This window comes from Lissotriton helveticus, chromosome 2_1 (assembly GCF_964261635.1).
Source record: "Lissotriton helveticus chromosome 2_1, aLisHel1.1, whole genome shotgun sequence".
NCBI lineage: Eukaryota > Metazoa > Chordata > Amphibia > Caudata > Salamandridae > Lissotriton > Lissotriton helveticus.
This window is the reverse complement of record NC_136059.1, coordinates 543,062,817-543,087,226: the sequence shown is the minus strand read 5'-3', so window position 1 is coordinate 543,087,226 and position 24,410 is coordinate 543,062,817. Positions and strand designations below refer to the sequence as shown.

Genomic DNA, 24,410 nt, shown 5'->3' with positions numbered 1-24,410 from the left:
CTGAACTTAGAAATGATGCCAGAATAAGAGACCACCCAACCCACAACATGGTCCAAGCTATTTACTTCTACTGGGATGTGACATTGCTCACGATCCATGAAAAAGCATCTCAGTAAACTTACAGAGACCGAGTCATAAAGAAAGAGCGGACATGCTCCATCATCTTCAATGTCAAGAAAACACCGCTGACCTAAACAATGACTAAGTCCGGCATTAAAGACTTGTTAATCTACTTCCTGTCCCCATGGTGTTCTCTCCTGTTGGGGCCGGGAGGGCCCAGCAGCTGTGTCCCCCCCCACATATTAATGCCTCACATCTCCACGGCAGAGCTCCGCCCTTCCGCTATTAAACTGCGAACACACTCTGCATCTGACGACCTGGACCCCAAGCATAGTGACCATCTTGTTCCCAGGACAGGAAAACCTCAGTTGTGTTGTTTATTTTTCTACACTTTCTCTCTTCACTCTGACTCCCATAATGCCATCTCTATCGGAGGTACTGTTGTTTAGTCGGATCAGTTGGGGATGCCGCAAGTGTGCACATGCATCCTCACCACCCAACCCCTCTCTTATACACTACTACATGACTAATATTATTAGCTTCAATGTTAGAGGCCTTATTGCACCAGAAAAGCATTTAGCCCTTCTTTCCTCAGTCCGGGAAGCCAAATGTGACATATGTCTTATTCAAGAAACACACCTGTTCCCATCGGACTGGAAATTATTTTGATCCTGTTGGTTTGACTGCCAGTACTTCTCCTCAGCAAAAACAGGCGGAAGTGGCGATCCTGCTGGCTACACATTTTCCTGGATAGGTTCTCCTCACACTGACAGAACTACCTGGCAGACTCCTGTTGCTATGCATTGCTGTAAAGATACATTCACACTAGCAAATGTCTACACTCCCAATGATCACCAAAATACTGGTGTCATGGATGCTGTAGGTTGTGAGATTACTTCCCCAGACGTCGACACTCTCATAGCAGGCGACTTTAGACGTTGTCCTGGACACACTTCTAGATAGCTCTGTGGGGAGGACTGAGGCACTCTCACCAGCGATTCGTCAGTGGCTCGCGGAAGTGGGACTGACAAATGTGTGGCGAACACGCCACCTTGCTGTGAAGGACTACACCTTTTTTTCAGCAGTCCATCGGACATATGCCAGAATAGACTTTTTTTTCACTTCCCCCAACTTCACAACTGCTAGCAAGTCGGTGGAGATTGGGGTGGCTGCCCTTTCTGATCACTCACCCATCTTCATCTCCATACGCCTCCCTGCCTATACTCCCCAGCACCACACCTGGCAGCTTCATCATAAGCTGCTAACGTAAGACTCCAATGTATCCAAAATCACAGACGCTATCAGTGCCTTCTTAAAAACAAACAATTTACTCAACAATCCCATTGCTCTACTGTGGGGGGACACTGAAGGCTGTTGTCCGTGGTAACTTCTTTGCTATTGTAGCCCGCTTCAAAAGGGAGAGAAGGGAGAAATGCTCCCGTCTAGAGGGTCAGGCGGGGGAATTGGAGAAAGCCCATGACAACTTAATGCAACCAGCAAACAGCTTAAGGTCCCTGAGACAGACAAGGCAGAGAAATCATTCCTTCGTACAAAGCAAAGATACTGCGCAGGGGATAATAAGGCAGGTCTCTTGAGGGCACATCGGTTCTGTGCCCAAGCCATTATGCAGAGTGTAGCATAGATTGAGGGACCTCAGGGCGATGGGACATTCCAGGATGAGCAGATTGCCCATGAATTGCAGCATTTTTATTCTGCACTCAACATGCTGAGGCTCTTGAACCGGGAGAAGCTGACACCTATATGGTGCAGGCTCTAATGGAGCACATTCCTGCAGATGATGCTGCACAACTAGATTAGGACATCAATCCAAATGAAGTCATTCAAGCCATAAAGCGTCTGCAGTCAGGAAAAGCACCTGGCCAAGATGGTTATTCCTGTGATTTTTATAAAGTGCTTGCGCCTTCGCTGGCTCCCATTTTAGCTCACCTATACAATTCTTTTACCGCCACTGGCTTTCTTGAGGGTAGTTTGAGAGTGGCCACTATTACAGTGCTGCCTATGCCGGGCAAAGATCCTGCATGCTGCTCATTATACTGTCCCATCTCCCTGCTAAACGCTGACGCCAAGATCTTCACAAGCATCATGGTGTCCCACCTCGCTCCATACATGCAAGGTCTGGTGGACCCTGACCAGGCTGGCTTTATTTCAGAGAGAAGCTGCAGCGACAATACCATGTGCCTTTGCCTCTTCTTAGATGAGATCCAATGCTCTTGCGTGCCAGCGCTCCCATTAGCGGGTGAATCCAAAAAGGCATTAGACCGGGTGCACTGGCAATGCCTCGAGTTGGTCCTGGCCAAGATTGGTCTTGGCGCTCTGTTCCAGCGCTGGATTTGGAGTAACTACTCTGGACCTACGGTGATGGTTCGGGTCAATGGGCTGAAGACGCAGCCTTCTGCTATCGCTTGTGGCAATAAGCAAGTCTGTCTCCCTTGTCCCTACTGCTTTTAGCCCATTGTATGGAGCCATTTGCGGAATCGATATGCAGACTCCATACTATCACGAGCATCAACATGGGGGGTGGAGGGGAACATAAGCTTGCTTTGTCTACAAATGATGTTATAATAGCCATTACACAACTGTTCATGTACCCAACTCCTCTGATGCGGGAGATAGAGGGATTTGTGAAAGCATTCAGTTTTAAAGTGAACCTCCAGAAATCTCAAGTGCCCAATCCTAATGTTCCCTAAAACAGACTAAACCAAGCTCGAATGGCTTTTCCCCTTTACTTGGGCCACACAAGGAGTCAGGTATCTAGTACTACACATACACCCCACACCGGAACATAAGGACCAATGCAGCTACGCAGCACTCCTTCCTACTGCCCTAGCCGACGGATGTATGACAATACAACGAGGGTCATTTCAACGTGGTCTGTTAGATCGCGGTTTTCGCAACGCAAGTCGTTACATCGACTTACGCTGGAGGGCCGCTGGACTTAGGAATAGTGCAATTACTATTCCAACTCCAGTCTACATACAGTAGGGAAGGTGTTGGAAATAGTAATTTGCTGACGTTATGGTGACCTTATTGCCTAAAATACCTTATGTTATGCAGACACTGCCGCTCCAATCTCCCCACCTCCAGATACTCAATGAGCTACAACATCTTATTGATGACTACATCTGGGCAGCGAGCAAGGCATGTATGGCCACGAAACAAAATGTATTTCACTTTAACAGAAAGCAGCCTTAGTATTCCTCATCTGGTGCGGTACTATCAAGAAGCACAGCTCAGAACCCTGGTAGACTGGCCAAGGTCTTGCCCAGGAAAGCACTGGTGACTTACGGACCAGGCAGCAGCCATAATACATATTTGGAAGGTGCCTTGGCTTCCTAAACCCCACCGGCCACCAAGGGTTTATATCTCCCCTGTGGTTCGGGTGACGATGGAGGTTTGGGATAAGGTTCAGGTACCACGAAAACTCTACTCGCATTTCATCCCAGACACGATCATTAGAAATCCTGACTTTTCTCCGGCCCTCCAAGGAAACGCATTCTTGCAGTGGCAACATACCAACTGTAAAAGAGTTGTGGACTTATCTGACTAGAACAGTCTTAAGGACTTTGAGCTGGTCCAATCTAATTATGGTATCACTTCCAGCATACACTGGCAATACTTAGCCATCCAACACTGGGTCACACAACACCATATATGCCCTCCTGCCAGCAGACTCCTTACACCATTTGAACAGAGGCTCATAACTCGCCACACAGATAAAAGCCTCCTTTCGAAATGTGAGCGTTCCTTTACCCCTAAGAAATGGTCGGATATTTTGCACCATGCTCACACCTCCGCCTGCAGTGCTTCCAGCAAAGAGACATTACTTAAAATCACTCACTATTGGTACTACACCCTGGCTTTTGTGGGACAGTCCCAAATTATACAGCAATACTGGAAGGAAGTTCAGCATGATATTGATGAGATGTACCACACAGACCTTCCTAGATTTTCCAGCTACATTTTAGTAGGTCTCCCGAATGCCCTGACATACACCCTGCGAGAGGACGGGCCATCACACTTACCTTGTCCGCAGCCAAACAAGTCATATTCTCTAGATGGGGAACTGATACGTACCAGAGTAGCTCGACTGGCTGCATAAGCTATAGGAGCTCTAGGGCATGGAAAAATTGACAGCAATGGTGGACTGCAAACTACCACCTTTGATAATGTCTGGGAGTCTTGCATACAGTTACTATCCCATGAGTTCCATCCTACCATTCAAATCAAACATTTCACCGACTGTACTAATGGGAGTTGTCGAGTGAATTTCACACCTTTTTCTCACTCTTTACCTTTACTGTCCTCCCTCATTCCCTCATTTCATCCCCTTTGTTCATTTTCCTTTCTGCATGTTGCCCTTTGACCTGCCTGTTGTACCTCACCAGCAAGTGGATGCAGGTGGGAAGTTGGTTGTATTATTATTATGATAAATGTAGAAAATTAAGAAGGCCACCTCATGCCAATGCAAGCATCAGCAGAAAGTTTTGTACAGATGTACATTTAAAAGGAGAAATACAAACCCACGCTAGTAGAATAGAAAGCGCGAATAGAGTTAGGCTCTGGCGGAGGGAAGTAGACACAAGCTTCGACAGAATAGAGAAATCAAATTAGACAAATCAGATATTGAAAGTTACAGGCCCGCACTGCGAGAACATATCTGTGAGAAAATATGTAGATAAGGTAACACAGAGGCACAGGATAGGTGGGAGGCTAGACCACCTCGACCCTGGTTGAGCACGGTCGCTCCCTCCTGCCCTCGCTGACCCCTGCCCTGAGCTGCCTGGTATTGTTTACATCGCGCTGCTAAGCTTCCTGGACACCTCTGTTAACTTGCTTTGTTGCCTGCATAGCGCCGCTGCCCTCGCTTAGCGCTAGAACGTGCCTGCCTGCTTGTGATAACTGTGCCTGCATTATTTGATTTTTTTAGAACTACCTTTGCTGTAACCTGCATTTGCTGACCATTTATCAGCGTTTTTCAGCCCTTACCTCTGCTCCTTCCTCAAACCGGGTCAAAATCGCGCTATAGCCGCCATTTGCTTCTGTTGTTGTTGTTCTGCCCTGAGACCGCCCCCTCCACCACGCAACCGCCTCCCATCTTATCCTCCCTCCCACTTTGCTTGTAAGCTCACCCCTGTCCTCCATAGCGCTGTGACCACCTCGACCCTGGTTGAGCACGGTCGCTCCCTCCTGCCCTCGCTGACCCCTGCCCTGAGCTGCCTGGTATTGTTTACATCGCGCTGCTAAGCTTCCTGGACGCCTCTGTTAACTTGCTTTGTTGCCTGCATAGCGCCGCTGCCCTCGCTTAGCGCTAGAACGTGCCTGCCTGCTTGTGATAACTGTGCCTGCATTATTTGATTTTTTTAGAACTACCTTTGCTGTAACCTGCATTTGCTGACCATTTATCAGCGTTTTTCAGCCCTTACCTCTGCTCCTTCCTCAAACCGGGTCAAAATCGCGCTATAGCCGCCATTTGCTTCTGTTGTTGTTGTTCTGCCCTGAGACCGCCCCCTCCACCACGCAACCGCCTCCCATCTTATCCTCCCTCCCACTTTGCTTGTAAGCTCACCCCTGTCCTCCATAGCGCTGTGACCACCTCGACCCTGGTTGAGCACGGTCGCTCCCTCCTGCCCTCGCTGACCCCTGCCCTGAGCTGCCTGGTATTGTTTACATCGCGCTGCTAAGCTTCCTGGACGCCTCTGTTAACTTGCTTTGTTGCCTGCATAGCGCCGCTGCCCTCGCTTAGCGCTAGAACGTGCCTGCCTGCTTGTGATAACTGTGCCTGCATTATTTGATTTTTTTTAGAACTACCTTTGCTGTAACCTGCATTTGCTGACCATTTATCAGCGTTTTTCAGCCCTTACCTCTGCTCCTTCCTCAAACCGGGTCAAAATCGCGCTATAGCCGCCATTTGCTTCTGTTGTTGTTGTTCTGCCCTGAGACCGCCCCCTCCACCACGCAACCGCCTCCCATCTTATCCTCCCTCGCCCCTCCCCCTCCACAACCTCTTATGACAGTTGCTCCCGCGCGCAGCGTTCACGCGCAGCGACCGCGCCCAATCCGCGCCGAAGGTGCGCCAAAGGTAAGCCCGTCTACGCCCGTCCGCGCCTGGACCGCGCCCAGCGCCAGACCCCCTGCCCCTCGCGCTACCCAGCCCTCCCGCATTACCTACGATGCCGCCACCCTCCTAGCCCTTAACCCCGGTCGCGCTCCCAACTGCGTCCAAGCCGCTCCTGGTCGCACCCATGGACCTTTCTCCTGCTACTCCTGCAAATTCATCGGCACCGACAACATCTCCGCTACAACCTCACCACAGATACCCGACCCCAACCACCTACATTGTATCCTTCTCAACACCCGATCAGTCCACAGGCACACCATCGACCTATGGAACCTACTAGACACCATCTCTCCGGACATCGCCTTCCTTACGGAAACATGGATGAATGCTTCCTCAGCACCAGACATCACCATTGCCATCCCTGATGAATATAAGATCACACGCAAGGACCGCACCAGCCACACAGGAGGAGGAATCGCTATAGTCCATAAGAAATCTATCCGCATCTCAACCAGCTCTGACGCCAACCTCGCCAATTCCGAACACCTTCACTTCCAGATCCACATCGACCCCAAGACCACACTCAGAGGCACCCTCCTTTACAGGCCACCAGGACCCCGCGCAAAATTCAGTGAAGACATCACGGACTTCATCACTCCACACGCGCTCCCCTCCAAAGACTACATCCTTCTGGGAGACCTCAACTTTCACCTCGATAAGATCAACGACCGCAACACCGCCACCCTCGTGGACAACCTCACCAACCTCGGACTTAAACAACTGGTCACTTCCCCCACCCACATCGCAGGTCACACACTCGACCCCATCTTCACCTCCAGCAACCATGTCTCCTTCAGCCACACTACGGACCTCATCTGGACTGACCACAGATGCGTTCACTTCACCTACAACAAACCAAAACCCAGCATCCACCTCCAACCTACCTTGAAAAGGAACTGGAACAAAATCACCACGGACCAAATCTCCGCATCGCTCCTTCAACACACCCCAGCCCCCTCCTCCAACGCTAACGAAGCCGCCGCTAATCTCACCCTATGGTTATCCAACACCGCTGACACCTTAGCACCTCTGAAAAAACGTCAAAACAAACCTGGCAGCAAGAAGGCCTCATGGTTCAACGATGATCTCAAGAAGTCCAAGAAACTCTGCCGCTCCCTTGAAAAGGCCTGGAAAAAAGACCCAACCACCAGCACCAAGGACGCCTTCAAAAACGCCACCCGCACTCACCACCAACTAATCCGAAAAGCCAAGAAAGCAGCATTCAAGGATCGACTCGACAACAACGCTCACAACAGCAAGGAACTTTTCAACATCGTCAAGGAATTTTCCAATCCCTCGGCCAACTCCAACGACATCACCCCCTCTCAAACCCTCTGCGACTCCCTAGCCTCTTTTTTCCACAACAAGATTGCAGACATCCACAACAGCTTTGACAACCAACCCGGAAACCAACCCACCATGCCGTCTGCTGTCCATCCTCCCCCCGTGAACACCCTTAACGACTGGAAGCCAATCTCCACTGAGGACACCATCCGCCTGATGAACTCCATCCACTCAGGATCTCCCACAGACCCATGTCCTCACCACATCTTCAACAAAGCAGACTCCGTAATAGCGCCGCACCTCCGAGACGTCATCAACTGCTCCTTCAACTCCGCTACCTTCCCTGAAGACTGGAAACACGCTGAACTCTCCGCCCTTCTGAAAAAACCAACAGCGGACCCCACCGAACTCAAAAATTACCGCCCCATCTCGCTTCTTCCATTCCCGGCCAAAGTCATCGAGAAAGCCGTCAACTGCCAGCTCGCCGCCTTCCTCGAAGCCAACAAATCCCTCGACCCCTCACAATCTGGCTTCCGAGCAAAACATAGTACTGAGACCGCCCTCATCGCAGCAACAGATGACATTCGAACTCTACTGGACAATGGAGACACAGTCGCCCTCATCCTCCTCGACCTCTCTGCAGCATTCGATACAGTCTGCCACAGCACCCTTCTACAACGCCTCAATAACATCGGAATCCAAGGAAAAGCACTGGAATGGATCACCTCGTTCCTCACCGGTAGAACCCAGAGAGTCCGCCTTCCTCCATTCAAGTCCGAGGCCTCTGAAGTCATCTGCGGCGTACCTCAAGGATCCTCACTCAGTCCCACCCTTTTCAACGTATACATGAGCCCCCTCGCGGCCATCGCACGCCAACACAACCTCAACATCATCTCTTACGCGGACGACACTCAACTGATCCTTTCTCTCACCAATGACCCCGGCGCCGCCAAAGCTAACCTGCACGAAGGTATGAAAGAAGTCGCCGAATGGATGAAACAAAGCCGTCTGAAACTGAACTCAGACAAAACAGAAGTCCTCATCCTAGGCACATCCCCCTCTGCTTGGGACGACTCCTGGTGGCCGGAAGCCCTCGGAAAAGCACCCATCCCGACAGACCACGCACGGAACCTTGGCGTCATTCTGGACTCTTCACTCTCAATGAACAAACAAGTCAGCGCAGTATCCTCTTCCTGCTTCAACATTCTTCGCATGCTCAGAAAAACATTTCTCTGGATCCCCCCCGAAACTAGGAAAACAGTCACCCACGCCCTGGTCACGAGCCGACTGGACTACGGAAACACCCTCTACGCAGGTACCACCGCTAAACTCCAGAAGAAACTCCAACGAATCCAAAACGCCTCAGCCAGGCTCATACTAGACATCCCACGCAACGAACACATCTCTGGTCACCTTAAAGACCTCCACTGGCTACCCGTCAATAAGAGGATCACTTTCCGACTGCTCACCCACGCACACAAATCACTTTACGACATCGGACCAGACTGCCTCAACTCTCGACTGTCCTTCTACACCCCCTCCCGCCAACTACGCTCTTCCGACCAAGCCCTCGCCACTGTACCTCGCATCAACAAGACCACCATGGGAGGCAGATCCTTTTCATACCTGGCTGCTAAAACATGGAACTCACTCCCCGCTTACCTCCGCCTCACCCAGAACCACCTAGCGTTCAGAAAGCAGCTTAAAACGTGGATATTTGACAAATAATCCTCCTCCTCTTCCTAAGCGCCTTGAAACCCTCTGGGTATGTAGTGCGCTATACAAATTTTATGACTTGACTTGACTTGACCTTGTAGAGCAGTAGACATGTAGGGAATAGAGCATTGCAGCCTTCAAAGAATCAAGCCAAGGACATCCGGTAGGAAGTGTGGAAGCATAGCCAAAGAACTTGTGCACATGTATCGCATTTCATAACCACATGATTAGCGGTTTTGCAGAAAGTATAACCTTTTGATATAATGTTGTGCTTAAGTAAAGGTTTGATAGATTATGCAAAAATATAACAGATTTACATCTACAAGTGTATAAAAGAAACTAGCTGCCCAGTTGTAAGTTGTAGCTCAGATTCCAGTTCCATAGGGCTTACTGACCTGCGCACATTAGATGAAACTTTATACTATACTGTCACATAAGTGGTGTCGTCTTTTTCTTCATATGGTATCATTGTTTACTCTATAAAACCAATAAAATGGCGTTAAATCTAAAAGATGTGCTTTCAAGCCAGCCATATCTCCTCACGACAGTACCGTTTCCGATCTCTTGAAATCAAAATAGAAGAGTCCACTGCTCACGTTAGAGATACAGAAACCGGTTCCCTTTCTTTTAGGATAGCTCTCACCCGGATTTTATCCTTATTTGCACGCTTCTCCAAAAATGGGTCTATATCATTCCACTACTGCCAATTGTATCTGCTGATAGTATCTAGCCATGATCACCGAAGTACTGACAGTACTGACAGTCTGCAGCTAACATGTTCACATGCTTCTCCTTTGAATCCTATTTTTTGCCAGCTTTATATGGTGACGTCATACAAGGGGTGGAAGGATTCCTGGATCTTCACTGCATGTAGGTGCTGTATCTGTAGCCTTGTATTTCTTTTTGATCCTCACGTGGTTAGCGGACAATCTTTGTTTGGGTCGGTACTTCCACCATTACCATTATAGTCATCATGATAAACTCCAACCCTGGCCACTCCTCTCTGGGATAAAGTAAGTAAATTAAATTACATTTATAGAGCATACAGCTACCTCCAACGGAGGTGTCCCGGCGTAAATGAAGATTCAAAATGAGGAAAAAGGGGGGAAAACTACGGGAGGCTAAAGAGACAGGTTTTCAACGCTTTCCTAAATGCCAATTCTGACTATCATGCACAGATGGATAGGCATAGAATACCAAAGTGCTGCAGTACTCACAGAAAAAGCTTGGCCGCCCATCCTGGCCTTAGAGAAGCGAGGAATCCTGAGAAAAGTTTCAGGTGATTAGATCTCACAACCCTGTCTTGATGATCGTTTTGGAGTCTTTGTTTCAAGTAGTGCGGGCTCCGGTCTCTAGGGGCTCTGTAGGTGAAGGTGAGCGCCTTAAACTCAATCCTTTGACAGGCAGCCAGTGGAAGCGCCGCAGATGAGGGTATATGTGGTGGCAGAACGGCACTTTCCTAATAAGTCTGGCTGCAGCATTTTGAATTATTTGCAGCCTGCAGATCAGAAATGCGGGTAGTCCAATAAAGAGGCTATTGGAATAGTCAAGCTGGGACGTGACCAAAGCATGGACCACTGTCTTCCTGCAATCTATAGGCAGGAGATGAAGGAATCTTTGTAGGGCTCTCAGCTTCCATAAGCAAGATGAGGAGACTTGGCAAATCTGGGTCTTGCAGTAGAGGTCTGAATCAAACTTGAACCCCAGATTTCTAGCTGAAATTACTGGGATCAGTGGGGGGTTTAACTCTGACGGTCACCAGAGCTCCGAAAGTTGGGGGGCAGGAGGAAGATTGATTAAAGAATAAGAACTCTGTTTTCTCTCGTGTTTAATTTCAAACAGCTTTCCGTCATCCAAGCTAAGATGCTATTCAGAAATTGTTTGAAGTTGTAGGATACCACTTTGAGTCATGAGGGGGTTAGATAGACATTGAATAGTAGTGGGCTCAGAGCCAAGCCCAGGGGGATACCACACACAAGAGGTTTCTATGAGGCCACGTAGGGCGGAGAAATACCTCCTGAGAGCGATATTCTATGAACAAGTGGAACCAGGCCAGCAAGGTTCCCCTCACTCCCAAGTGTTTAAGTCTCTCTAAAAGAATCCGATGTGACACCGTGTCGAATGCTGCAGAGAGATCCAACAGCACAAGCATAGCTAAGCTGCCCTGGTCTAACGCTTCAAGTACTGTTTCAGCAACTACCATCAGAGCGGTCTCTAAAGGAATCACCCTGCTGGTTAATGTGCAGATGGAAGACCTGGCACTGGCTAGATGAAATCCTGTGATGTTAACAGGACAATATGCAGGACTGGGGACTAAGGAGTGCTCGGGATTCTGGCTATGCTTGCAACAGAACTGCTGGAAGTAATATGTGATGAGTGTCTTGCGCCATGGTCTTTAAAGCTGTTAACAGCTCATCTCAAGTGGTGCCTCTGGCTTATCATATTTGTGCTGATTCAACTGCAAATGCAATTTCAATTAGATGAGTCTGCAAGAATGTGTGTGCAGGTTCTTGCTCTTCTTCCTACATAGTCACTTGAGTCTATGTATTGGATAAGACGATCTCTAGAAGTACTGACTCCTTGAGCATCTTCCTTATCGTCACAAAAAATATATTTTATATCCTCCAAGTCCTGTCTCCTTACCAGTCAACTTCCTGCCCTGAAGATGCCAGGTTGCAACAGCTTCTGGGTATTTGAGTGCACATAGTGCACAGCAGTGATAGTAAAGAAATCGTAGACAATAATGGTGAATTTGCATAAGCTGACAATATGAAAGACAGCTGCCAAAGAAGATGCAGACCCAGTTCATTCTAACAAAGAAAATAGAAAATCCATCCTCATCAATGACAATGTAATTGACTAGTCACTGATAGGTTGGATGCAAGGTAATGTCATTCTTGTTGACAATCAATTCACGATAGACGACAAAGGTCTTGTCGACAACAGGGTGGAAAGCGTTGACGATGGTCATGTCAATGACAGGACGAATATCATTGATGACATTGTTCTGGTCAACAAAGGACCTTTCATCAGTAGAGACTGGGAAGCTTGCACCGACTGTGACATTGGTGTTTTTGTCATTGAAGATGTTGTCGATTTGGCCACAGTCAAGAACATCAATGAAGCAATTGTCAATAATCTGATTAGTCAAAGTTTGGGTTATACAATGAAGGTGATTCAGTGTATGGAGCCTATGGCTGGTTTCAATGTTATTGAGTGTACAAGTACATTTTCTTTTTTAATTTCAGAATTTTTTTATTGAATATTTCAGTACAGCAGCTTGTATACATTGCATGTGCGGATGAGAGTACATCTGAACAGGGGTAGGGTCAGAAGGACAATTATGGCAGACACACCTTAGAAGGATTGATCACGGTAGTTTCTGTTACATTCAGATGTGACATGGATCTTGCAGATAACACAGCATATTCAAGAAGCTTTATTGAGTCGGAGATCAAAGAGGAAGAGAGGAGAGAAAGAATAGAGTTGTAGAAGATGATGAGAGGGAAGGAACAAGAGAAAGACAAGAAGAAGAGCGCCACAATGGAGCACCACGGTTCTGGTCATTTCAGTATATCTAGAGGTGTGTATGTTCTGTGCTATTGCTATGGACTCCGTGGCGATCTGGAAGTCAGGAGTGGTGGCAGATCATGGGGGTTTATGGGTTTCAAAGTAGCTATCTAGTACGTCCCACATTTTTATTCGTGCGGGTCGCCATGGTGTGGTTTGGAGAGTGATGTTGTCTGCTCCTCTGAGGTTAATCACCCAGTTTAACCAGCAAGAATAACTTGCCTTTTTGGTGTCCTTCCAATTATTTAGGACAACCTTAACAGCCGCCATGAGTAGGAGATCTAGTAGGGCTCTGTCTGGTTCATGGAGTTGGGGTTCCTTAACGAAGCCAAAAACAAGGTAGGGGAGTTCTTTGAGGGGCTTGATGTTGAACAGGTTGTGGATGAAGTTAAATACTCTGTCCCAATAGAATGAGACGCAGTCGCATTGAAGGACAAGATGGTCTAGATCTCCTTCAGCCCGTTTGCAATTCCAGCAGAATGCGTCGGGGCTGATTTTGTGGGCATAGAGGCGAGCGGGCGTCCAGAAGACCCTGTGCATGAGTTTTCTATGCTAAAATGCAATAGTGAGCATTCCCAACCACACAGAGAATAAATCAAGCATGTGAATCTGTGAAAGATCCAATGCTGGCTAAAACCTGGTTCCGAAGGTAGATACCACCTCTGGAATTCTATAGTGGGCTGTGGGTAGAATTACGTTGTGAATGTGCTCATAGCAGATTGATTTGAAGAAGCCAGAGTAGCAAAACCATTCATGTAAATTCTTAACACCACAAACTGAATAGAGTTACAGAAAACATTGAAATCATGATCACATGTGATATCGAAATACCATGTAATTTCAGGATTACAAGTTCTGGAATACAAGGAAAATTGGGACTGGATGAGCTACTCAAGTGTGGAATTGGGGACAATATAGAATTCTGTGATAAATTTACCATGTCAAATCCTCGACAGGAATTCGCAGTGTGCCACATAAAATTAGTTCTACGCAGATTTATGTGAAGATTGATAGCTCTCAAATCAGTTAAACAACAGCTAGGTAGATTTGGAGTGTTAAAGTAACACCTAAAGTAACACTGCCTTTAGATTCCGACATTTTAAGCATTTTCCTGGAAGTGGCCATGCCTTATTGAACATATTTACCCACAGTTCCTGCTCGTGTCTGGACTGTAAAGGGAAATCTCTCGACCGATGGTCTTCCATGGGTGCTTTCTGTTGTGTAGATTAACACAGGACAGGGAACACATCTTTTATGCTGCACAGAACAGTAGATGTTTTTACCCATCTGCTTTTTAAATACCAAGCTCTCTGAGAGAAGCCATTGGACTCTAATTGTTCAATACTGAGAAATTAAGACTGTGTGAAAATCACACACGAGAGATCATTTAAGAAACATATATTGCATAGCTTTATAGCAGCAAAATCTCTCTGCTTGTCAAGCCTACCCATTCATATCCAGAAGCACAACGGTTTATATTTCTCAGAGGTAAAAGTGTTTCACACTAGCATTGACTCTCACACACAGATATTACAGGGTAACACAGAGCAGTAAATAAATTAGGGACCACTTACCTAAATTATTGAGGCCATAGGACTCTCTAGCTTTTTCTGCAGTATATTGTTCTGTGGTCCACTTTCCATATCGGTTAGGATCCAACTCAATAAGATCAAACGGGGGCTCACCACCAATGATCCAGTCACTGAGGAATTTCCCAATGCCACCAGCATGGATTATGCCATACCTTAAAACACAACACCATGTATTCTTAGTGATTCTCACATTAAATACATTTGCATAGTTCCATTCAAAATCATCTCAACAACTATTAAAACCCTAAAAAACCCTTATCATTATTATTATTATTATTATTACATAAGCCGGTGCTGTAATTTCCACTAAAAACCCTTTTATAATTTTTTTTCAGAGAGCATTCTGGGAAAATGAGGTGTAAAGTGAAACCTCCTGTTGAAATCAATCCATCTAAAGACTATGGCTCATGGAACGGACAGACACTGGAGGAATAAGGAACAAACCTAGTATTTTCTGATAGGTCAAAGACGAAGGTTTATTTGGGAGATTGCTGAGCACAGACCAATAAGGAGGGTGGCAAAATCCCAGACATCGTGATGACATGGGCAGGCAAGTCTGAAACACGTGTTAATCATGACCAATGAATTTACTCTAGGAATAGAAACAGTATGAATGGATGAGATAGACGGCGAAGAAATACTGGAGAGGAAATGAGGTGTGCAATGGGGCCATTTAGGCATAGAGCGGAATTGGAAAAGCTGATCACTGTGCAGGTTAACTGTGTGGTGTCAAATATGATACATTTTCAAAAGCAAGCCATCTACGAGGGGGGCGAGAGTATCCATAGCTGCCATGACATTTCATGTCAGCAACAGGAAACATCCTTTACAACGTGTTCTTTACCATGCGTCCATTACCATGCAAAGCCTTTACCATGCACTGCCTTTACCACATATATGCCTTTATAAAGAAATAGTAAATAAATCTGGAAAGTGTACATACACATACCTAGATATATATACTTACATATAGATGCAGATTATATATATATATATATATATATTTTAGGGTAAGGGCGTTTGGCACTTAGGTTTTTTTTTAGGAATTAGGGTGGTTAAGGTTAGTTTAATGGTACGTTTTTTAGGGTATAGGGTGGGTAAGGATATTTGGGTGGTAATGGTGTTTAGGGTATTTGAAAGGCAAGTGTATTTCCAGGGTTTCGGTGAGTAAGGGGATTTGGGTGGTGATTTTTTTTAGGCTTTAGGCTGGGTAAGGGTAATGAGTTTTTTTTTAGTGTTTCGGCTGGGTAAGGGCATTGAGATGGCAAGGGTGTTTTTAGGGATTAGGGTGTGTAAGGCTATTTGGGTTGCAAGGGTATTTTTATGGTGGGGAAGGGGTTAGTGCGTTCTGGGGGATGGATATATATATAGATCTCCACGCTCCAGGTTCTTGCTGTTCTCGCTGGCGCACTCGGTAGCGGGTGCTGGGAATGCAACGGCAAGATGCAGTAAAATCCCAACGCTGCAAAGAATAATTCCAGCACTCGCGGGGGGTAAATCCTGATACGGATTTATTGGCACAAAAAAATAGAAAACGAACACGTTTCAACGGTACGCCTTCGTCAGTGTTTGTTTTCTATTTTTTTGTGCCAATAAATCCGTATCAGGATTTAACCCCCGAGTGCTGGTATAATTCTATGCAGCGTTAGGAATATATATATATATATATATATATATATATATATATATATATATATATATATATATATATACACACAGTGATGTCATTTGAGATGTCATCAGTGATGTCACTGACCATGTCATGAGTGATGTAATATGCGACGTCATCAGCAGTGCATTGCGGGTCCGCGAGTTATAGTTAGCTGAATTAACTAGAACGGGGGAATTTCAATGGTTTTGTATGAGTGAAATGTCCAGCTAACTATAACATGTGTGAAACCTATGGTTTTTTCAGTGAATTTCTAAGCTTTTTTAAATGCTAATTCCTAACTATATCGTGTGTGAAACCTACGTTTTTTTCAGTGAATTTCCAAGGTTTTTTAAAACGCGAATTTTTAACTATAACATGGCTGAAACCTATGGTTTTTTCCGTGAATTTCAAAGGTTTTTTAAATGCTAATTTTTAACTATAACGTGGCTGAAACCTATGGTTTTTTCAGTGAATTTCAAAGGTTTTGTAAATGATAATTTTTAAATGTATTGTTTTTTTTTATACTGATTTACTACATTATTTTAAACTATTTTTTTTAGATATTTTACTTTTTAAATTACATTACACATTTTTAATATAAATTGAAAAAAAATGTTTTTAAAAATATTGAAATTGTAATATTTTTTTTATTTAATATTTTTTTAATTTATATATATTTTATATAGCAGGCAATGATATCCTATGGAAGGAAATTCAAGTTACTGGTAAGTACAGTTAAATTTACTTTTCAGGAATAGTAGTGAGCTAGATTGGGGAATTAATTCCTCTTCAATCCTGAGGTCCCCTGTGAGCCAACTAGCCCACCAGGTACCTCCAGAATGCGCCAGGCAGCTGTGTTGTAGAGAGTCGTTCAAAGGGCACGCCCCCTTTTTACAACACTCTGCAACACAGCTCCGTGGGGCCTACTGGAGATACCGGTTGGACTAGTTGCCCCCTAGGGGACCTCTGGATTGAACAAGAATTAATTCCCCAACTTAAAACACGCCTCAGGGCATGTTTGCACTCACCTCACCTCATGCCCCGCCCCCTACCTTCACCACTGTGCTAACGCACCCTGTAGTGTGTTCTAAGTTGGGGGATTAAGTCCCCTTGCATACTGGGGGTCCCTGGGGGCCAACTAGCCCACCGGGAACCTCCAGTATGCCCCAGGAGGCTGCGTTGCAGAGACGTGTAATGAGGCCACGCCCCTTTTTACAACTCTCTGCAACGCAGCCCCCGGGCGCGTTTGCAGAGGGGGAACTAATTCCCCTTGCATACCGGGGGTCCCTGGGGACCAACTAGCCCACCAGGAATCTCCAGTATGCGCCAGGGGGCTGCATTGCAGAGAGGTGTCACGGCTGCTGGCTCCTCGTGGTCGGAACGATGCTCAAATGGGGTCCACCTCCTGATGTCCCTGCACTCTGACTAATAGTACCATCCAGAGCACAAGGCAATCAAGCGAGGGATGGGTAGGAGCAGCAGGGATAGAGGGACCTGCAACAAAAAAGGACACACATTAGTACTCACCCCTCTTCTCTCTAAGCTCCTATACTATTCTGTACCCTTTAAACCATACCTGAATACTCAGGAGATGAACCCGTCCCTCTTCGGAGATACTTCTCGCCTACGGCTGCACAATGGGTCATAAAGGGGCAATACGATGAGAAGGGCGGGGAACTCAGCTACTCCGTTCTCCAAGCCAAACCACAAACCCCTCACGAAGTCGCTAAGGCAATGTTACTTCACAAAAGGTAACAAAGAAATACCCCAAAGGGAACAAAAGTTTTTGAGTTCCAGGAGGGTGCAAATCCAGCGTCCCCTGACTCAAGGGAGGATGGTAACAACCACTACCACCAACAATAGAAGTAGAAGCACCTTGGTACTCGGATGAGCTTAAAATTCAACGTGCTAAATGTAAAGTCCTAGAGAGGAAATGGAGGATGTTCTACTCTGCTCCCTCCAAAGTGATTTATAAAGAAGAACTAAAAGTTTACCATGCAAACTGTAAACGTGCCAAGGCCTCTTACATCGCCTCTACAATCACCTCAGTGCAAAATTGTCCTCGGACTCTTTTTGCTACTGTTAAGAAACTTACAGGAGCCGATACTACTCCGGCGCTGCCGGCGCTGGATGGTATACAATGCAATGGCATTGCAGACTTTTTTTTATCTAAGGTTGAGGGCATTTACCAATCTTTGTCCTCCCTTCCACCTCATAATGACTCTTCTCAATCCAGTTTTTCTTGCAATGCCTTTGCTTCCCCCACTGAGTTCATCTACAACTGGACTTTATTTAATGATTCTTCCTTCCTGTCTTGTCTGAAAAGCATCAGGTCAGGTTCTCCGAGGGACCCTGTCCCTATGAAGATATTGAAACAACTTGACCTTGAACCTCGTCGATTCTTAATGAGATTACTTAACACCTCTCTCATTGAATCCCGGGTCGAACAAGACTGGAAACATGCCATGGTCGTTCCCCTGCTCAAAAAATCAGGTGCTGACATCACAAATCTTGCTAACTTCAGGCCTATATCCTTGCTGCCAGCCTGCTCCAAAATATTGGAGCGTCATGTTAACACCCAGCTTACTGAGTTTGTTGAAAACGTGGGATATCTTCATCCATCCCAATCAGGCTTTCGCGCTAACTATTCCACCGAATCCGCACTCCTTGGGGTGACTGAGCGACTCCGACACGGTATCGATAGCGGTGAGACCTTTGCGCTTATTCTTCTTGATTTAAGCGCTGCTTTCGATACCGTGTCCCATTCCATCTTGCTGGAGTCTCTCTGCTCCCTCGGTGTTGCTGGACCAGCGCTTGCCTGGGTGGCCGCATTTCTTAATGAGCGCACCTTTCAGGTTTTCTCGAACAAAGCTGAATCTGCAGTTTATTCCTCTGCCTACGGCGTCCCTCAAGGGTCTATATTGAGCCCTTTGTTGTTCAATATTTATATCAGACCACTTGCATCTATCGTTGAGGACGCCGGTTTGTCTATATACTCATATGCAGACGACACGCAGATAGTGTTCTCTTTGTCTAGCAGCAGGACCCAGGACATTTCTGCCCTCAAAATTGGCCTTTCTCGTGTTGCAGCTTGGATGCAAGCACATCTGCTAAAGCTCAACGGAGACAAGACCGAGGTGATTATACTGGGTAAACATAAAGATCTGTGGGGCTCTAGACACTGGCCCAGTGATATGGGCCCGCTGCCTATCCCAGTGTCTGTTGCCCGCAACCTCGGTGTCCTGATTGACGACAATCTTTCAATGAGGCAGCAGGCAACAAAGGTCGCTGCAATCTGCTTTAATACTCTACGCTGGTTGCAGAAGATCATATGGATGTTGCCTGAGTCCACCCGAAGAACTGTCGTACAGGCTCTTGTGATGTCTCGTATCGACTATGGCAATGTGCTCTATATAGGAGCAGATAAAGCTACAATCAACAAACTCCAGGTTGTACAGAACTCAGCTGCGCGCCTGCTGCGCAATGTCCCACGGAGAACGTCGGCAATGCAAGCTTTGCGTGACCTCCATTGGCTAAAAATTTCTGATCGTGTGGTCTTTAAAACTCTGTGCTTTTTATTTAAGATTCGTCAGGGTTCTGCGCCCAGCTATCTGTCCAATCTTGCCCAGCCATATCAGCCTGGCCGCTCTCTTAGGTCATCCAACAACAATAATCTTGTGATTCCTAGGATTCGACTGACAAAAATGGGAGGTCGCTCATTCGCATATCTGGGACCCACGATGTGGAATGCTCTCCCGTTGGCGTTAAAAACAGAAACTAGTCTTTCTGTTTTCCGTAAAAAATTAAAGACTTTTTTGTTTTAATTTTTTCTTAATTCTGTTTCTATCTTCAGCCTCTGCTTGTTTTCTTCTCTAGTCTGTCCCTGGCGCCGGGAAACCCATTGCGGGTAGCTGTGCGCAATATAAGTTCAATAAAATAAAATAAATAAATAGAGTTCCAGGGGGGTGCAAATCCAGCGTCCCCTGACTCTTGGGAGGTGATAGCAACTACCACCGGTTTACTTGATGCGGTCAGGAAGGGGGCAATCCTGCGTCTTCCTGACCGGAGTCTCAAGCTGAGTACTGGCTCTAGAACTCCTTGGTTGGTTACACTCAGCCGAGTGCAACGAGGGAGCGCAGAGGGGGCAATCCGGCGTCTCACGCGCCTCACCAAGAAGTACTGCAGTACCCGCCGGTAACTGCTTCAGGCAGTGGAAACACCGTGAGGACGCGGAGGGGGCAATCCTGCGTCTCTCGCGCCTCACGGAACAACACATGGCAGCACCAGCCGGTGACTGCCTCAAAGAAGAGAAAAACACAGCGAGGGTGCAGAGGGGGCAATCCGGCGTCTCTCGCGCCTCACTAAACCAAAGTGTTACACAAAGGGGGGTTAAACCCATATAGTCACGGGGACCTGGGTGCTATGTGATACATATATAGGAGAGGGTCCCCGTACAAGTGGTGTATGCCAACGGGCCACACCCAACAAGGATTAATAACAAATTAGAAAAGGACAATTGACAGGATTTCCATTGGTAATAAGATTTTATTACCAAAGGGTAGAAGACAAAAATTATCTGTTTCAATACAAAATTTACAAATTTTCTAATTTAACAAGCCCCAGGGGGGGGGGGAGAAAAAGGAAAAGGGAGGAAGCAAACTAAAAAGTGAGTAAGAGAAATATACACAGTATAGATAGTGACCTGATTATTACAAGATTAAATGACACTGTACAATAAATTAACAATATAGGGGCCAAAAATACGGCCCAAATGACACAATTCACAAAATGTCAAAGAAACATCCAGCACATATGGTGATTCAAATTAATATGGGTTGTGACTGGTGTATCAACAGAAGACAAACAGTCGACGTTTCGACCCCTAATAACAGGCTGAGTGAAAGTCCTTTCACGGGGTCTTCATCAGGACGTCATACAGGGAAGGGGAAGGGGCCACACTGTAGGAAGAAACATTTGGGCTTTAGTACATGGTAAAGACGGCTGTTTGTCCAATAGTCTAAACCAAGCAATTAATTTAACGGTATTTCAGCAAAATTAAATTACCATGGGGTACGGCCTGTGAGAGGGGCTCTGTACACAAATTTGGCGCCACGCAGTTAAGTCGCGGTCACTCACTAATGGTCGGGAAATCAACAGAAGAGGAGAAAGTCAACAATTAGGTCTGTACATGCACTTATGTCAAAATACATCTTAGGATAAGTCAACACAAGGGGCCTCATATTTAACAGTTCGAGCGGCCACGAGAATAGGACAACAGAACTTGTTGCCTCACTCATATTCAAAGGATTAGAAACTAAATATTTAAATACCTCGAAACTCTGGCGAATTTATTGCACCAGGAAAAACAGCGGGCGGGGCACTCTTTGTGAGAGGGGACCATCCGAAACCGCTGGAAATCAATAAGTGAAAGCACTCGTATTACTGAATGCCGCAAATAATGACACATAGAATTCAAGAATTAATTCAAGGCCAAATTGGCGAACTTACAAGAGATTATACTGGAAACAAGATCAGCGGTCTCCGTCACCCTGGTAATGTGAGGAGCCGTCTGCTTGAAAAAGGACTGCTAACACGAAGGCGGGTAGGGGTATAGTTGTCAAATCCAACCTGCCATCGGAGACATAATTAAAAAGAAGAGCTAGTATATTTGAAAAAGTGCATCAAACACTACCGTACAAGATCGTGTTTGGGCTCTCACTCACTGGAGATGGTGATGTACGACCTTTCCGACTGAGAGCAAGGCCGGTGTTTACGCTGCGGGGCACCGCAGAAGAAGGGCGATTAGTGAGCGGGGCTCGTGGTCCCGTGGTTCCTACAAGAACGGGAGAGTGATTAATTTCGAGCCTCTAAGGGGCCGGTGGGTGAAAAGCCGTCAGGTATTTCACTTACATTCGATTGCAAAAGCGTCTGCAAAGATCAGCGTCTGCAAGGATCAATCCGGACAGCAACTCCGCAAAGCAGCAATGTGGAGTTTGTGGGCGGGACCAGCTGATGTTGGTTCAAATAGAAATGGACAAAATACTCAAGTCTACCGCGTTGAAGGCGGAAAGTTTAAAGAAAAGATCTTAAACTTGTAGGGAGTATCTCGGCCTGCATGAAACTAATATGTATTAAAAAATGTGTGCTATCACAGGATGAGTGTTATTTATAAAAGTGTCGACCACAGTTACAATTTACACCACATGGATTGTCATTTGTTACAAAAGGTGCTTCTCTCACACAGGAGGAAGTAAACCCCTTCCTTAATCAATTACCCAACTACACAATTACGTAGCATCAAATAATGAAAGATGGGGGTGCATCTCTCACGCAGGAGGATGAAAACCCGATTCATTCATTGTTCCAGAACATGATTACATGCTAGAGAGGGGGCGTATAATTTAAAACAGATCATGACCCGTGGGTGCATCTCACACGCAGGTGGATGAAAACCCGGTTAGGCCAAAAAAAGAGAGGGGGGGTGTGTTGCCCAAGTATTAAAGAGAGATAGACTGCAGAATCTCAGTTATTAGGGATCAAGTGTTCCAAAGGAGGGGACATGTTAGGTAATTCAACCTAGGGCTGCTAGTTGAGATAGACTGCTTTCCTGTTCGTTCAGTCCGTTTTTTATGGAGTCCAGAAGTGACATCCATTTGGACTCCCGTGTATTCAGGATAGACAGGAGGTTACCTCCCCTTCTCCCCTCGCTGTTGAAAAGGTGACTTTGGGGAGAATACACGGGAGTCCAAATGGATGTCACTTCTGGACTCCATAAAAAACGGACTGAACGAACAGGAAAGCAGTCTATCTCAACTAGCAGCCCTAGGTTGAATTACCTAACAATGAATGAATCGGGTTTTCATCCTCCTGCGTGAGAGATGCACCCCCATCTTTCATTATTTGATGCTACGTAATTGTGTAGTTGGGTAATTGATTAAGGAAGGGGTTTACTTCCTCCTGTGTGAGAGAAGCACCTTTTGTAACAAATGACAATCCATGTGGTGTAAATTGTAACTGTGGTCGACACTTTTATAAATAACACTCATCCTGTGATAGCACACATTTTTTAATACATATTAGTTTCATGCAGGCCGAGATACTCCCTACAAGTTTAAGATCTTTTCTTTAAACTTTCCGCCTTCAACGCGGTAGACTTGAGTATTTTGTCCATTTCTATTTGAACCAACATCAGCTGGTCCCGCCCACAAACTCCGCATTGCTGCTTTGCGGAGTTGCTGTCCGGATTGATCCTTGCAGACGCTGATCTTTGCAGACGCTTTTGCAATCGAATGTAAGTGAAATACCTGACGGCTTTTCACCCACCGGCCCCTTAGAGGCTCGAAATTAATCACTCTCCCGTTCTTGTAGGAACCACAGGACCACGAGCCCCGCTCACTAATCGCCCTTCTTCTGCGGTGCCCCGCAGCGTAAACACCGGCCTTGCTCTCAGTCGGAAAGGTCGTACATCACCATCTCCAGTGAGTGAGAGCCCAAACACGATCTTGTACGGTAGTGTTTGATGCACTTTTTCAAATATACTAGCTCTTCTTTTTAATTATGTCTCCGATGGCAGGTTGGATTTGACAACTATACCCCTACCCGCCTTCGTGTTAGCAGTCCTTTTTCAAGCAGACGGCTCCTCACATTACCAGGGTGACGGAGACCGCTGATCTTGTTTCCAGTATAATCTCTTGTAAGTTCGCCAATTTGGCCTTGAATTAATTCTTGAATTCTATGTGTCATTATTTGCGGCATTCAGTAATACGAGTGCTTTCACTTATTGATTTCCAGCGGTTTCGGATGGTCCCCTCTCACAAAGAGTGCCCCGCCCGCTGTTTTTCCTGGTGCAATAAATTCGCCAGAGTTTCGAGGTATTTAAATATTTAGTTTCTAATCCTTTGAATATGAGTGAGGCAACAAGTTCTGTTGTCCTATTCTCGTGGCCGCTCGAACTGTTAAATATGAGGCCCCTTGTGTTGACTTATCCTAAGATGTATTTTGACATAAGTGCATGTACAGACCTAATTGTTGACTTTCTCCTCTTCTGTTGATTTCCCGACCATTAGTGAGTGACCGCGACTTAACTGCGTGGCGCCAAATTTGTGTACAGAGCCCCTCTCACAGGCCGTACCCCATGGTAATTTAATTTTGCTGAAATACCGTTAAATTAATTGCTTGGTTTAGACTATTGGACAAACAGCCGTCTTTACCATGTACTAAAGCCCAAATGTTTCTTCCTACAGTGTGGCCCCTTCCCCTTCCCTGTATGACGTCCTGATGAAGACCCCGTGAAAGGACTTTCACTCAGCCTGTTATTAGGGGTCGAAACGTCGACTGTTTGTCTTCTGTTGATACACCAGTCACAACCCATATTAATTTGAATCACCATATGTGCTGG

At 46.1% G+C, this 24,410-nt stretch overlaps 1 protein-coding gene across 2 annotated transcripts in view; it reads right to left on the bottom strand.

Moving 5' to 3' along the window:
• Positions 1-24,410, bottom strand: part of DMGDH (dimethylglycine dehydrogenase) — a 635,937-nt gene that overhangs the window by 241,920 nt on the left and 369,607 nt on the right. For both annotated transcript variants that reach the window (XM_078675210.1, XM_078675209.1), the window contains exon 8: positions 14,344-14,513. In XM_078675210.1, the coding sequence (XP_078531336.1) occupies positions 14,344-14,513 (170 nt within the window). The remainder of the gene's footprint in view (positions 1-14,343; positions 14,514-24,410) is intronic.